Source organism: Monodon monoceros, unplaced genomic scaffold, assembly GCF_005190385.1.
Source record: "Monodon monoceros isolate NGI ecotype Baffin Bay Population unplaced genomic scaffold, NGI_Narwhal_1 Super_Scaffold_5, whole genome shotgun sequence".
NCBI classification, from domain to species: domain Eukaryota; kingdom Metazoa; phylum Chordata; class Mammalia; order Artiodactyla; family Monodontidae; genus Monodon; species Monodon monoceros.
Window position 1 is genome coordinate 13,996,895 of NW_021703782.1, and position 17,450 is coordinate 14,014,344.

At 43.6% G+C, this 17,450-nt stretch overlaps 1 protein-coding gene across 1 annotated transcript; it reads left to right on the forward strand.

The window, feature by feature from the left end:
* The first annotated feature begins 265 nt into the window (after window positions 1–265).
* Window positions 266–12,870, forward strand: STC1 (stanniocalcin 1). Its single transcript, XM_029201458.1, has 4 exons — window positions 266–604; window positions 2,631–2,773; window positions 3,479–3,690; window positions 9,780–12,870. The coding sequence occupies exons 1-4, from the start codon at window positions 487–489 to the stop codon at window positions 10,048–10,050; spliced, it is 744 nt and encodes a 247-aa protein (XP_029057291.1). The 5' UTR covers window positions 266–486; the 3' UTR covers window positions 10,051–12,870.
* Window positions 12,871–17,450: the final 4,580 nt, after the last annotated feature.

Below are 17,450 nucleotides of genomic sequence, written 5' to 3' on the forward strand. Positions count from 1 at the left end.
CAATACAAAGTCATCCCTTAATTCTGTGAAAATAGCTTTTTCACACATCTCTGCACACACAGTCACACACACGTATAAGATATTGGCAGCAGGTACTTTTAATTTGCTGGAAAATATTTCTAAGAAGTCAAACAGCTCCAGCCCAATGAGCGTGCCCTCCGATTGGCTGGCCAGACCAGTTGAGGGACCTGATTGGTCCCTGATCCTGAGGACCGATAAGAACGGCTATAAAATCCCTGGGTGCAGCTCTTGGGCCCCCAGTTTGCAAAAGCCAGAGGTGCAAGAAGCAGCGACTGCAGCAGCAGCAGCAGCAAAAGCGCCAGCAGAAGCAGCATCAGCAGCAACAAAAAGATCCTCATCAAATCCTCACCTAGGCTCTCAGTGTATCCAGATCCACATCTTCACTCGAGCCGGGAGAGGGAAAGAGGAAAGGGGGGGGAGGAAAAAAAAAAAAAAACCAACAACTTAGCGGAAACTTCTCAGAGAATGCTCCAAAACTCAGCAGTGCTTCTGGTGCTGGTGATCAGTGCTTCTGCAACCCATGAGGCGGAGCAGAATGATTCTGTGAGCCCCAGGAAAGCCCGGGTGGCAGCTCAGAACTCAGGTAAGCGGCAAACCCAGGACCGGTTTCTCCCCCAAAGAGCTGTCCTCATTTGCCTCTCGCTTTTGCAACTGTGTCTGTGACGGCTGATCTTGATAATAAATGTGCTTCATGCCTGATGGCAATAAACTGCCAGGGTAATCCAATAGCCTTAGGAAGTGGAGCTCCTTTGTTTAATAAATTGCATGCAACTAACGAAGAAGCTGGGCGCTCTGCTGAGGGTATTTCATTGCATAAGCCTAGCCTGATTGCCTGAAATCTGGCACGTACCCTCTTGGGGGGGAGGGGGCGGGGGAAAGACTTGAATGTTGGCATGCTTCAAAGCGCTCTCTATACTTTCCAGAAGCTGAAGCTGATCTTAAGGTGAGACGTGACTTGTCTGATGCTGTCCCTCTTTCTTTACCCTGAAGACCCTATAACTTGACTTCCCTGCCCCTCCAGAGAACACACAGAAAGCTCCCCTTGCAGACTGATTTACGGAACCATAGCCCTCCAGTCTGACAAATCCAGGGCAGATTCAGAGAAAACCCTACACATCCCACCCTCGACACTGTTCCTTCTGTCCCTCCCTGCTCTCTCGGGCTCCATTCAGTCCCCACGCAGCCCCGTGGCTAGAGAGCCCCTCGAAAGAGTATCTGTGAAACGTAGCAGCTATTTCTCCAAGGGAGAGGTCTCACTCTATCCCTGACTCCTTGAGCAGTTAATTGTGTATTATCTTGGTCTCTAAAGGAAAAGAGTCCTTAGGAAGCCGGCATTGACACCTCTGTCTTTGGACTTCGCTTGTCCAGCTTGCTCCCCTTCCATGACTGCTCTCTCTCCCCCAACTGTCAGCAAAGATGGGCTCGCAGGTGTCCAAATGCTGCAGACGCTTGCTCCCCTCGGAAGAGCACAGGTCCCTGCCGAGAGGAGGGCTTTGCTTCACTTCCTTTTGTACTTAGTTGCTATAGAGATGCAGTGATTCACAATTCAAGCTTGCCAAAAACAATAGCAATCCTAATGCATATTAAAACTGCTTAAAGCAAAGTTATCATTTGAACCCGTGGAAATATATAATTAGGGAAATGACTTGTAACATCCCAGAGGCTGCGGGTGGTGGGAGGGGGAGGGGCCGCCTAACCGAACCGTGCTTTTGATCTCAGAGGAGACTCCTATGGTATGAAGGCTGCAGATCATTTCTCGCGGAGCTGCCTGCCAGAACACCCCTCTTCTGTAGGAGAGAAATTACTTTTATGGAAGATCTTATCCAGAATGTAGAAAGCCTCATGCAAGTTCTCTGCGGTTTTCTTCCAGTCTTGCACAAGTGTTGCCTTGGCCTGGTTATTCTACACCTGTGTTTCTTTCTTTTTTTTTTTAAAAAAAAAAAAAAAGGTTTTAATTAGGGGGAGATTTTTTAACCCCTCTAAGCACTGTCCTATAGGGGGGGGGGGGTTGGGACGAAACATGAACGGATCAGATTTCTTTCTGCCAATAGGAAGGTAAGTTAAAAGCCCTAAATCAGAAGGGTCTCCTAGTGGACTCCTGGCAAATTCTTCTCTGCCATTTAGACCAAAATTCCATCCTTATGACTCTGGAGTGTATTTTTTTGGAAGCCAAATGGATTCCCTGGTCCTTCCTCCTCGTAAACTTGACCACCCACCACTACCATCTACCTTCCCATGCTTTCAGCCTTTAAGGGATGCCCTTGGATTCTGCAGAGCTGCTTTAAGCACTGGGCATGCCTCATACTCCAACCTTACTTATCCAGCCACCAAAACTGTGTGTGATGGTGAGACCAAGAGAGTGTATCTCCGACGGAAAACTCATTCCCTTCCTCCATGTTCTCTGGTTCTTATAAGCAAAAGGGATCTGTCTGTCCCCTCTCTTCTTCACTCCCACCCCGCTCGGAATGGTTCTATCTACTGGCCCCATCACAGACTTCTAGGATAAGTCCTTCTGACCCCTTTTGCTTGAATTTTGCCTCCACATCAGCTTGATCCCTCCAGACTGTCCTCACCGTTTGACCCAGATTGGATGGATTTGTCTCTTTCAGCTGAAGTGGTTCGCTGCCTCAACAGCGCTCTGCAGGTTGGCTGTGGAGCTTTTGCATGCCTGGAAAACTCCACCTGTGACACAGATGGGATGTACGACATCTGTAAATCCTTCTTGTACAGCGCTGCTAAATTTGACACTCAGGTAATAAGACCTTGACCCCTGCTCACAACTGGCTGCTCGTCTTTAACAGTGTATGAGACTATTGTTCTTAGGAGCCGGGCTTGTAGGGAACCAGCTCTGCTTCTCAGCCTCCCCAGTCTGAATTCTCATCTCAATTCTCAACGTGTGTACACACACACACACATTTGGCCAAGAAGTAGGTTCTATATAAGCCACTCTCCACCCACTCCAATGCACAATTGTAACAGGCTGACAGAGGCTGTCTTCTAAGGGAGGGGTGATGAGCGGAAAATCTTTGCCTCTTCAAGAGGAAATAAAAATGTTCTTCTAACAAAGAAGTTCTTCTCACCAAGAGCCGGCATACTAGCTTGGTTTTTTTTTTGTTGTTTGTTTGTTTTTTTACTAGCTTGTGATTTGAGTTATCAAATCTCAATCCCAAGAATACAAAACCATATTATGGCTATTTTTAGGCTGAAGGGTGGTTGTTTATGGTTCATCTCTTTTTCTCATCTCATTTCATTTCTGTGTAGCTCAAGGTAGTCTAAGGGAATAGGGACTTTTTTTAAAATCCTGGTCGCAGGGTACAGTTCGCTGATTGCAAGGACATGCAGAGAGGGCCATGAGACAGTGCCAAGGTGATCCCCCTTAAGTTCCACATATCACAGGCCCTGTCCTCTCTTGTCAGCTCAAGCTAAATCTTGTCCTCCTACCCCCCTTCCTCGGCAGGGAAAAGCATTTGTCAAAGAGAGCTTAAAGTGCATCGCCAACGGGGTCACCTCCAAGGTCTTCCTGGCCATTCGGAGGTGCTCCACTTTCCAGAGGATGATTGCCGAGGTGCAGGAGGAGTGCTACAGCAAGCTGAACGTGTGTAGTGTCGCCAAGCGGAACCCTGAAGCCATCACGGAAGTCGTCCAGCTCCCTAATCACTTCTCCAACAGGTACAAAATGAGTCCACTCGTTTGGCAGTTCGGGGGGAGGGGGAGTGGTTGGTCGGCAGAACCAGACACAGAAGGAGTTAAATTGCCACAGTGATGCTCTTATTTTAGCTTGCAGTCTTCCCAGCTTTTGCAGGAAAAAAAAATATGTTTGTGATTGGTTGTGACAGCTCAAGCAGCCTGGATTTTTTTTTTTTTTTCACTGTTATAGGAAAAGTCTCTCCATGCAGCTAATAGAAAACTTCATCCGCATGCATTGTCTATTTCCTTCCATAAGCCTGAAGGGAACTGCGAAGTTTATGGAAACAAGATTCTGAGACATCAAATTGGGCTGAAATCATGACTATGCACAGTACAACTGGCCATTATGAAAACCTTGGTCAAATGTCATAATGCAGAGTTTTAAAACTGCATATATTTGAGTCCATCCTAAGCCCAATCAGATATTTCGCTGGGTAGCCCAGAGCGAACCATCTGACTTTGGTGGGACTCAAATTTCCTTTGTGAAAAGTGAAGTGGCTAGACTAGATGATTCCCATGGTCCCTTCCAGGTCTGTTATCCCATGTGTCTAGTCCAAGATTTCCTGTAAGGGTGTTCTGGTGACTCCCCAGATCACATTCTCATCTTAGTATTCTAAACTGATCCCAAGCCACTGAACTAGTAATATCTGAGCATCGTGCCTTTCTGTGCCCTTGACTCACTGTCTTTACCAGCCAGGTGTGAACATCTAAGACATGAGATGGCAGACATGCTCATTCCATGGCGTAGAAAGTTTCCTGGCAAGACCTGGGCTTCCCCATCCGTGATCAAGTTCAGAAAGGTGCTGATGGGGCTAGCATGGAGGCATGGTAGGGGCAGTGCAGAACGGTCAAGTTCAGCCTACTGTGATGCCACTGACTTGACTCCTAGTCCTGAAGTGCTATGATTCTTTGACTCTCCAGCCAAATCTGCACATATTCACAAAGATCAGACCTTAATGTGCTATTCTGACCACAGGAGCGCTAACGCAGACTTACCTGATTAATTTCCTAGCCAGATGCTGCCACCCTTCTTCAGATACTGGCAATAACCTAGTCCTTCTGGGGCTTACCAGTGGGTTAGTCATGTACATACATGCAACTGGAAAACGGGAGAAGTAGCTCCTCCTCGGGGAAAGGTTAAGGCCTCTGATGTTAAACTTTGTAAATTTCTGATTCACTCTTAACTACAGATCACTGTTCTTCGGAACCTCATGTCAGCTTATAAAAATCGTTTGTTCAGTCCTTGAAAGTGACTCTGTCATGGTCCTGATTTTCTGAGAACAGGAAAATCAAATTCAGCATTTATCTCAAGTGCCCTGTCTCTTTAGTATGTGTTTATGTGGTAGCTGGGGGGCAGGAATATGTTAGCACAGTCGTTATTCTAAGTTTTGATCTTTAATGGTCCAGTGACAATTCATGATCTATAATATGGCATGTGGCCAGTTTTGAGACAATACTAATATCTCTAATTCAACTGAGGTAGCGTCTTCCATTAGGAAGAGGAGGTCTTACAGAAAGGAGAATACAGATTCTGGACCGGTGATCCTAACAATCTAAGAAGAGACTAGTAATAGGAGTTTTTAACCAGGCCATTGTTCTTTTCAATAGGTGCCTTGTTTTCACCACCTTTAGAAAAGGGTCACAGGAGTCTAGTTATCTCCCTTTATCATCTTAGAAGAATCATCCTTATTAAGGAAGGTCATCTCTTGAAGACTAGAATCCTCCATGCAGCTCTTACCTTTCTCCAGTTACTTCACTCGAACTGGCTAATGTTATTCCTGCTCAGAGCTAGAGATTTCCGGTTCCATGCTGGGCTCGATTTGCTCTATTTAAGCTCCTCACTCCTCTGAAACATCCTGCTTTCCCAGCCTCTGTCCCACCATAGATACACGCTACGTTGTGCCAGTTGGCAAAGAATTGTGAAAGGAAGTAGTTACAGGTTCATTCCCCCTTCCTGTGACTTATCTAGCATGAGATTTGGGCCTGGGAGAATCCAAAAGCCTGTGACTGGACCAGGAGCCAGAACAGGGAGGTTTTCCATGACAGAAATGCCCTTAGAACACAAAGGATAGCTGGAGTGTCCCCCTGGCTGAATTTGTAAACTCTACTTTCAACCATGAGGGAAGCAGGCACAATTGATCAGGCAGGCTGGACAGCATGAGGCCTGAGAAGAAATTAAACCAATCCAGATCCAGATGGGAAAACTGACAAAGCTTCCAACTCTCTAGGGCATGGATAGGGAACAGGAAACAGAAGAATAATATTGATCAAGGGAAACAAAGGACTATTTATAAACCTTCACACAGACCGTTCCTAGGCAGTATGTGTGTATTTGGGTAAGCATGGCTGAAACAGTAGCTATGGAGAATATCTGATCTTATTCTTTACCTAGGAAAGAAGTCAGTGATGGAATTTTCAAAGGGGGAGGAAAGAAACATGCTTTAAAGGGTCCTTCCAGGCTGGGTGATCTGAACACTTAGCCCATTAAGTCTCGGGAGTACATCCCACCACCACTCCCCATAAAGATGAAGAAAGGCATCTTCTTAAATAGTTGTAACTCTTCCTGCCAAGGATGGGCCTTAAGCAGAGCTGCACTATTTTTTTGTTAAATTGAGAAGGTGCGTATATACTGAACCCCAGAAACACAAAATGTCATAGCTGGAAATGACCATAAAGGTTATCTAGACTAACTGCCTCGTTTTACTGATTAAAGAACAGAGACCCAGAGAGAGGGGCGACCTGCTGAAGGTCACACAGCTAGCCTACAATTCACATGGCCCTGAGCCAGGCTATTTGATTTCCACTTCAAAAATGGCAGCCACTAAAACCTGCAGATAAAATCCACAATCCAAAAATGGAATTCCAAGTAGAATGGAATAAATGTACCCCCTGGTGATCAACAATTAAATTTGTGTACAGCTCTCACCAATAGCTATAGTAACATCAAGTCTTGGTCCAAGACAGTGATCAAGGCATACATGACAATTGCTAAATCTCTTCAATAACCTCACTGAGTGGCTCAGAGATAGGAAAGGTCTGTCTCATCAGCCCACACAACCCCAGAGGTCAATGCCATATTCTGGCCCTCAATAGAGAGGTGTGGGATTAATCTATTGCTTGCTCAGGCAAACGGTGTTGTCATCAAGGCAGCCTGATAGGTTTCTCACACTTGGAGGAGCCGCTACTGGAGCCATGGCTGTTATCTATTCCAAGGAGCTCTCTTAGCCTGCCCTTGCTGAGGTAACCAGCTCCATGGGAGAAGCTAAGGGTAGATTTGGGGGGAGTCGCTAAGAACAGTCAGGCTGGCAAGGGTCATCCTCAAGAAGCACCAAGAACAGGTGGCCTATCGGGGCCAACAGAGAAAGTAACAGTAAAGGTAGGCTCTCTCAGAGATGGAGAAGAGGTGTTTTGACAAAGTGGGGGCCAGGGGAACGCGTCTGACCTTAAAGAGGTGAGGCTAGTTACAGAAGCTCAGTTTCCTTACTGGTGTTAGACTTCTTCATCCAGACTAGAGTTTTCCATGTTGATATAAGGAAAGATCATCCTCTCCAGCCCATTTGGAAGATCATTTAGTGTGAACAGTTCTTTCTTTCTAGAAGTGGAAGGGTTAACTTCTAAGTTATAAAGTCCTTATTGAGGGGCAGGAAGATGAGGGGTCAGAGACCTTTTTCTCTAGGATCTAATCACCGATTTGACAAAGAGATCCAGGGGACCCACATCCTAGCAGAGCCCACGAGATGCCTGGGGATCTGTGTGGGTGTGTAGATGTCTGAAGCTAATGGTACAAAGTAGTTTATTCTCAGTTTTTCCAAAACCACTTTTCTCCCCATTTCCCCATCCAAGTGAGATCTGCTTTGACTCATGTGCTTTATAATTCCAAAGGGTTGGAAAATGTGTCTCTGTGCCAGGGAATCCCAGTTTTACCAACAGCTGGATATAATCCTCCCTCGTGGGAGGGGTAGAGCCAGGACTATATCGGAGACCCAGACACATTTCTCCCTCTGTCCCCAGCTTGGTTCTGCTCCCTCACAGAAGGGTGATGGCTTTGCTTCAGTGCCCACATTCCACTCTATTTACTGTACATCCTTGAAAGGACCTCTCTGGGGGGTTAAGTTATTCTGGAAAGATGTTTGATCCTGTGCTCTGTGAGGTGAGTTAAAAATAAACAGGTTTCTTTTCACGGCAGATCTTGTGGTCCGGCAGTCCTCGGGCTCCTCTGAGGAAAGGGTCTCTCCACATAAATGCTGCAGACCACCGTCATTAGACAGTCCCTAATTAGTGAACACAGAGCTAACGGGTTCTGACGACTGCCACCTCGAAATGGAGCAAATGCATCCCAATTCAAATTGGGAAATACCCTAAGTGTCTTCCCAAATAATAGGATGAGTAATTTATATGCCTTAACTATTAGAGAGTTTACTGATAAAAGGTCAATGACAAGGTTTAAGTGTGTTCTCTATGTCATAAAAGACTCCATCTTTTTTTTGGTAGTTCCCATGCTGTCTAACCCATATGTACTGATTTTTCAAAAACCTGCATCAAAGGGAGTATTGCCTAGGACTATTTGCTGTACAACATTTACACAATTGTTTTCACATCTTCTTCACTGTCACCTTATGTGTGGAAACATGTCCTGTGACTATTTAAAATGATTAAACCATGGTCTTCAGGAAAAAAAATATATTAAGACAGTTTTATCCTTTCTGAGCCGTAACAGTTAGCTGCAGCATTTTGGAGGCTTAAAGAACTTGCACCAAAGATGAAGGAAATTTATGCCAAACCTAAATTCTTTTGTAAAACTTACCAGAAGACCTACAGATAATTTTTTCTTTTGGGAATCATGATATTGGAAAGAACTCTATTTTGAAAGCTCCATTCTCTCAGTGGCCACAAAATAAATCAACAGAATGACAGTGTGCAGGCACTATAGCCCTAGGACATGGCACATGAGGGATACAAAGAATAAGGACACATATCCTGCCTTCAATAAGTTTACAGCCTAGTCAGGAAGATAAAACCATCAATAAACCATCAAATGCTGACCTGTACGATGGTAACCCAATATCTATAAAACATCCCAAAAAAGGAGAGGGCCACACAATCTAGAGCAGTGGGAGAAGGCTTCTTCAAACTACTGAACCACAAACCACTAAGGATCACCAATCTTTCTATTTAAATATCCTTGTTGCCTGGCATCTGGCCCTCTGACTGCAATATACCTTTGCAAGAAGACTGAAAATGAGGTGAGACAATAGCCTTCAGAGAGGCTAGCCAAGTGTATGACAGGGAAATTAGACTGAGTAGAAAAATGCATGAGATACTGAAGACAGGTATCTCCTTTAAAAACAGAAATTTAGGGACTTCCCTGGCAGTCCAGTGGTTAGGGCTCCACACTTCCACTGCAGGGGGCACGGGTTTGATCCCTGGTCAGGGAACTAAAATCCCACATGCCACTCGGCACGGCCAAAAAAAAAGGATAGAAATTAATCAGAATATGCACACACACACACACACACACCACCAAGAAAAAGAAAAATCGCAAAGAGGCACCAAAATAACTGCAAATGATTGCATCCATGTGCAATGACTATTAAAACATAAGTGTGAGGGTTGGGTCACCTCATACATTTGACTAAGTCCTGCTTCGACCACTAGCCCACTGTATGACCTCAGACAAGTCACTTCAGCTCTCCCACCTTAGTTTCTTCTCTATACAATGAGATGATGAAAGAGTCATTAAATCGTCTCTGTGATCCCATCTAGCTCCACGATTCTCTCTTTCTAAACATTTTAGACATCGCCACGAGCCTACTATTCAAAGTACGATCTCAGTCTCCTGAGCTCAAAACGTGAACACAGAGCTGTCTTGCACTGGGCGGTAAATCCAGGCAGCGCAAGCACTCACACTAAGAAGACACTGCCTAAAGGTTAGAAGCAAAAGCCACCTTCAGCTGAGGCAACTATTCGTGGGTGCTTCATCTGGCCATTCAGGACGGGTGTTGACTGGAGCCCAGATGAAAGCCTGGGTCTTGCCTTGCTCTCACTGAATGACCCTCTCTTTTGCAATGCAGATACTATAACAGACTTGTCCGAAGCCTACTGGAATGTGACGAAGACACAGTCAGCACAATCAGAGACAGCCTGATGGAGAAAATCGGACCCAACATGGCCAGCCTCTTTCACATCCTGCAGACAGACCACTGTGCCCACACACACCAGCGAGCTGACTTCAACAGGAGGCGTGCCAACGAGCCACAGAAGCTGAAAGTCCTCCTCAGGAGCCTCCGAGGTGAGGTGGCCTCTCCCTCCCTCATCAAACGCACCTCCCACGAGAGTGCATAGCCGGGGAGAGGTATTCACAACCTCACCAAACTACGATCATTTTAAGGGTGTTCGCTCACCAACTTCGAGTGAACTGTGCCTGGTTTGATTTTTTTTAAGTAGTTCCTATTTTCTATCCCCCCCTTAAAAAAAAAATTGCATGAAACTAGGCTTCTGTAATCAATCTCTCAACATTCTTCGATGGCGGCATTCTCACCAACAGAACACGTGTGATCTTTTCTGCCTCTCCTCAGGAGAAAGTGGTCTCTTTTACCACTTTCCTCTACCAGGTCTTTTCCCAGCTCCCCTCCAATGACTCTCAAACACAAAACATTCATGTGATTCCCCAGACTTTGTAATTTGAAGATGTGGAACCCTTTAGAATGGTTGCCCCAGTAGAGTTAGCTGGTAAGAAGCAACTTAATTTAAATGCATGTCTTAAAATGCTCATAAAGATGCTCAGTGGAATTCGTGTTATGAATCTGTGCTGGCCATGGACGAATATGAATGTCATATTTGAATTCTTGATCTCTCATGAGCTAGTGTCTTACGGTCTTGATCCTCAGTGTCTAATTTCCTTCCCAACACATTTACCAAATTGCTCGAGCCTGGCTCTCCAACCAGACTTGGAGCCTGCCTCTTCTTGCATCTAATGAAAAACAAAAAGCTAACATCTCTATGTACTGTAACTGCTCAGAGCTTTAAAAGTATCTTTAACAATTGTCTTAAATCCAGAGAATCTTAAGGTCTAACTGTGGAATATAAACAGGTGAAAACTAATGTACTGTACATAAATTCCAGAGGACTCTGCTTCAACAAAGCAGTATATAATAACTTTATTGCATATAGATTTAGTTTTGTAACTTAGCTTTATTTTTCTTTTCCTGGGAATGGAATAACTATCTCACTTCCAGATATCCACATAAATGCTCCTTGTGGCCTTTTTTATAACTAAGGGGGTAGAAGTAGTTTTATTCAACATCAGAACTTAAGATGGGCCTGTATGAGATAGGAAAAACCAACAGGTTTATCTGAAGGACCCCAGGCAAGATGTTAATCTCCCAGCCCACCTCAACCCAGAGGCTACTCTTGACTTAGACCTCTCCTGAAACAGCTCTGTCACATCCAACTGAGAATTACAGGAACCAAAAAGAGCATCCCTTTGGGCTTGGACCACTTAGAGTGTGATAAGGCCTGCTATACCTTGGGAAGTGGCAGTTCTTGACTTTCTGCCTTTCATCAGTGCCTGGTACTCTGGCAGCCTGATGATGGGGTAGGAGGCTTTCCATTAACTCAATCAGGAATGAGTCAATCAGCCTTTGGGTCTTTAGTTTGGGGGACTTGGGGCTGAGGGGGTATAAATAACCCTGGGCTGTCCAGCCTTAATAGACTCCTCTTACATTTTTGTCCTGTAGCACGCTGCCTGCCAAAGTAGTCCTGGCAGCTGGGCCATCTCTGTAGGATTGCAAAAAAGAAAAAAGAAAAAAAAAAAATGAAAGAAAGAGGAAAAAAAGACCTGGCGGTTTGATCATTTCTGCCGTGATGTTTACAAGATGGCGACCACCAAAGCCAAATGATTAACCTAGCTATGAACAACAGTAGTTTCTCAGGGTCACTGTCCTTGAACCCAACAGTCCCTTAGGAGCGTCACTGCCCACCAAAGGTCAATGTTGAGAGAGGAAGAGGGAGGAGGGGTAGGACTGTAAGGGCCACTCCAAACTCGCTTAGGTAGAAACCATTGGTGCTTGACTCTCACTAGGATAAACTCCAGATTTGCCCAAATCGAGTGTTAGGGATGCTGGTGGGAGGAGGGAGGGCACATCCCCAGAAAAACGAAAAGCAATACAACTTTACCACAAAGCCTTTAAAACCAGTAACGTGCTGCTCAAGGACCAAGAGCGAACGCAACAGACCCAGCAGCAGCACAAGCGTGGCTGCCTTTGTCCCCACACAGCCTCTCAGCGTGCTGACATCAGATTGTTCAGAGCATTTTTATACTCAGAACTGTCCCATCCCCAGGTCCCCAAACATATGGACACTGCCTTAGCCTCTTGGAAATCAGGTAGATCATACTCTAAGTTGACTATCCCTCTCCCTCCCTCACCCATTCCTCCCCTGCAGGCAAGGCTGGCTTCTCCAAACCAGAAAAGCTATTACAGTTTTGTGTGTTGTGTCCATTTCTCAAACCCACTAAGCCAGGACCCCAATGCAACGAGTAGTTCATGAGTATTCCTAACAAAATTCTCTCTTACTTCCGTCCAGTGGATTCTCTTTGATTTGCTGTGACCTCTTCAAACCGTGGTACCCCCCCCTTTTCTCCCCACAATAATATTTATATATGTATCTATAATACATATATCTACACATATGGAAAGAAGCAGTTCTCACAATGTTGCTAGTTTTTTGCTTCTCTTCTTCCCATCCTGCTCCCTCCAAGTCCCCCTTAAACTTCCAAAGCTTTGTCTTGTGTTTGCTGCACAGATTCCGGGGCTGACCTAGACCAGTTTGCATGATTCTTCTCTTGTGATTTGGTTGCACTTTAGACATTTTTGTGCCATTATATTTGCATTATGTATTTATAATTTAAATGATATTTAGGTTTTTGGCTGAGTACTGGAATAAACAGTGAGCATATCTGGTATATGTCATTATTTATTGTTAAATTACATTTTTAAGCTCCATGTGCATATAAAGGTTATGAAACATATCATGGTAATGACAGATGCAAGTTATTTTATTTGCTTATTTTTATAATTAAAGATGCCATAGCATAATATGAAGCCTTTGGTGAATTCCTTCTAAGATAACAAATAATAATAAAGTGTTACGTTTTCTTGGGTTTTTTTTCCCCCAATGTCTTTCATTGTTATTCTTTAAAGAAACTTCTTGAATGAGACTTTCTGAACATGAAGTTAATGGCTGATTAGTTTCTTTAAAGTCGCTAATGAAGTGCCAATATGTAAATGAATATACTTTAAATGCACATTCTCCGAATGTCCTCAAAACCATTACCCTCACAGTAAAATTGCAACCCAAACTCCTTACAACGCTAGAAGAAGCTTTATGGTCTGGCTCTGCTCAGCTCTCCAGCCTCAAGACTCACCCTTCTGTTCAGTGAACTCTGCGCTCCATCCGTGAAGGAGCTCTGGGAAGGACTGTTCACTCTCTCCCTTCCACACCTTTAATTATGCTGTTCTCACTTTCTAGAAGATGTTGCCCTCCACCCTTTGCCGAGAGGGGAAGCACCTTTGCTTGTTCACCAATGCATTCCCAGCACTGGAAAGAAAACCCAATTCGCAAGATACACTCAATACTTTAATGAATGATTTAGAAAGAGTCAGAAGAGGGGAAAAGACAATTGACTCCATGTGGGAAGGGAGGCAGATAGCTCTGTGGTGATAAAGATCCAGCTCCAGGGTCAGACTACTGAAATTTGAATTCTGTCTCTGCATGATGTCAGACAAGTTACTTAATCTCAAAATATATCAGTTTCTTCCTCTGTAAAATGAGGATAGTGATAACTGTCCATGGGGCTGTTAGAAGAAGATAAAATAAGTTAAGTGCTAACAACATGTTCAACACACCGTAATGTAAGAAGTGTCAGCTATTATTATTATCATCACAGGTAGAGGGGACGTGAACGAAAGGAGGAGGTGGCCCATCTTGGAAAATGGGGAAAAGATTTCCAACAGAATGACATTTACCTGGGTCTAGAAGGAAGGTTACAAGTTCAGTCACAGAAAATTGGGGACTTGTGCAGTGTAGATGTTTCAAAGAGAGGTCTTATATAGTTTATTTTTTTAATTAGTGGATTTTCTCCATATTTTAAATTCAAATGGGATGTTTCTCAATATCATTCATTTCTAGCTCCAAACTGCATTTTCCCAAGTTCAGATATACAGAAGACAGCTAACAAATGCTATGAGAATTGTCTCCCCAAAGCCAAAAATGTATTGCGTTTGCTTTGCTCTGACCTGGCCGAGGAAAAAGAGTACATTTATTTCATTATGATCCTTTATCCTTAATCGTCTTCAATCAGTATCTATTTATGCAGAGAGGCTGTGTACATACTATACTATAGTGTAGTGATTAAGAACTTAGACCTGGGATTTCCGGGAACTGAGTCCAAATTCTAGTTTGTGGCCTTGGGCCAGGTATCTAACATCTTCACACTTTTTTTTTTCCATCTATGAAAATATCCTTATGAGAACACTTCTACACTGTTGGTGGGAATGTAAATTGGTGCAGCCACTATGGAAAACAGTATGGAGGTTCCTCAAGAAACTAAAAATAAAGTTGCCATATCATCCAGCAATTTCACTCCTGGGCATATATCTTGACAAAACTATAATTCAAAAAGATACATGAACCCTTATGTTCATAGCAGCACTATTTACAATAGCCAAGTCACGGAAACAACCTAAATGTCCATCGACAGATGAATGCATAAAGAAGATGTGGTACATATATACAATGGAATATTACTCAGCCATAAAAAAGAATGAAATAATGCCATTTGCAGCAACATGGATGGACCTAGAGATTGTCATACTAAGTGAAGTAAGTCAGAAAGGGAAATACAAATACCATATGATATCACTTATATATGGAATCTAAAATACAAAATAAATGAACTTATCTATGAAACAGAAACATACAGGCATAGAGAATAGACTTGTGGTTGCCAAGGGGAATGGGGGGTGGGGGAGGGATGAAGTGAGAGTTTGAGATTAACAGATGCAAAAACTATTATATATAGAATGGATAAACAACAAAGTCCTACGGTATAGCACAGGAAACTATATTCAATATCCTGTGATAAGCCATCATGGAAAGGAACAGGAAAAAGAATGCATACATGGGTATAACTGAATCACTGTGGTATACAGCAGAAATTAACACAACATTATCATTCAACTATACTTTGATAAAATTTAAAAAAATATGTCCCTATGAAATCATGATAAATAATAGGTCCTACCACCTAGAGTGGTCATGAGCATTCAGCGAGTTATACATAAAGCACTTAAAATGGTGTCTAGCACATAGTGAGTATACCCAAAATAGTATCTATTAAGCACTCAGCAAATGTAACCATTACCATTCACACGAATATTACCACCATCATTTATGTTCTCCCACCCCTGACATGAGTCTTGAGGTATCATATTGGATGAAGTTTCTCGCCCTTTTTCCCTTTGTACATCACTAAAAATTACTGTTGAATCAAGAGTTTATGAATATGAATGATAAAATATTGCAACCTACATAAAACAGCAAATTGTAATATATGAACACCTGCATCTCATCACCAAGCTTAAGAAATAAGATAGCACAGATATAAGAGTCTCTTGTGCATGCCTCCCTGAACCCACTCGTACATTAACAACCTGTGACAAAAATGTTTCCAAAAGCCATGGCTTAAAAGAATTTTCAAAATTTCTCAAATTATTGAAATATACATTTAAAGATTTCCCCCAGCATTTCAAAAACGGGGATAAAAAGATCATGGAGTGGTTTGTGAATCTGTGGTATAAGAGAAGGAAAAAGTTCTGGTCATCCCTCCCATGGGTCCTACATGAATGCCATTAAGCACTACCTATCAACGTAGCTTCCGATTTACCGTGCACACATATCACCTGGGAATCTCGTTAAAATGATTCAGTACCTCTGGGTGAGGCCCAAGAGTCTGCATTTCTCACATGCTCCCAGGTGACGCTGCTATTGAAGCTGATACTCCACGGAGGATAATTCGAGTAGCAAGGTCCCAGTTGTTCTGACATAACTGAATCCGTTCCTCAATCCTAGAGGCCTCCACACAGCCACGACAAGGATCTTACTAAACAGCAAGTATGATCATTTCACTTCCTTGCTTTAGTAGCTCCCCACTGCCTAAAGGACAAAAATCAGGCATCTTGACTTCAAATTTAAGCCTCTCAAAATCTGGGCCCTTCTTTCCAGTATGCATTCTAGATTTTGTTAATGCTGATTTCTCATTCTTCCCCCAAAGACACCATGACCTTTTCCGCCTCATTATTTTGACATGTTAACTTCACACCTATCATTCCTGCTAATGAATATTCTTCTCCCCAAACTCGTTTTCATTCTCCAAAGCCGTATCACCCGGGAAGCCTTCCCAGAATACCCAAGTTTGTAGCGAACTGCACTGAAGGCTGTTTGCAAGGAGAGAGGATTTCGTCATCTTTGTATTCCCGGTACTTAACACAAAGCTGGCATGCGCTAAGCATTTGTGAGTGGAGAAAGGAGGGAAGGAAGGAAGGAAGGAAATCTTTTGACCACCATCAACTAATCCATGACTCTTCCTCCACTAGGATGCTGGGACCTTTGCAGCAATAGCAGAGTATGCTGGGGAGTGGAGAGCATGTTACCATGGTGAGCAGGAAAACTAATTCCAGCTGCCAGTTGGGTATCCTTAAGTCTGCCAGCTTATAACAATACCACATAGCTATATTCCTTTCCAGCACTACCCTTGATAAAAGTATACATTTGCTGTTACTTTCTCCTGGTAACCTGAGCAACAAAAGACTCATCGACAAACATGTTTAGGTATTCACTAAGTCTGTGCAAGGCATCATACTGGAGAGCTGGAACACGGAAGGAATAAGGTCATCTGCAAGTCAAGCTACATCAAGTTTTCTTGTATCCTTAGTTATCTCGCATGTACTTATTTTTATAATACCCTTCAGTTCACTAATTCTTCTTCTCTATACTCAAGCTCTGCCATAAACAGCATTCCCCATGGCCCTTTGATTTTTTTACCTCAAGGAAGAACCTGAGGACCAGAGTGAGATATTGGCCAAGCCCACCCCATCACTCTACTGTAAAATCTGAAAAACAATGCACATCACTCCGTTTTGCAAACAACTAACCAAAGCCCAATTATTGAATAAGTATCGTCTGAAGACCTATGTGCTATCTGACACTGTATCTGGAGGCAGCGTACAACAGGCTAAACTGAGTACTCACCAATTCAGACCCTTGCTTTCCAGTTAAATGCATCTCGGCTCCCCAGTCTGCACTAAGGGATTCATGGCTTCCATTTGAGGATAGAATGTTATTCTCAACTTTAGCACAATTAAGCCACACTGCAGGTATACTCTGCTGTAGGAAAACCAGATACATGTCCCACAAGAGACAGTCGGTGTTTCCAACATTTGGTCAAAATCTTGGAACCAATTCCAGTGACAGCCTGCTCAGCTGCCTTGGGATTTCTTGGAAGCACAATCATTCCAGGCCACGGCTCACTCTTTCCACACTGGCCTGAGCTCCTATCCTCCCCATCCCCTATCCATCAGGAGACTGCTATGACTAAACCTTGCAGCTTGCTAATCATTCCAGAGATAGCACTCAAGGTCGAAGCCTCTCTGACATCTAGCATCCTCCTATCTGCACATTTTCAT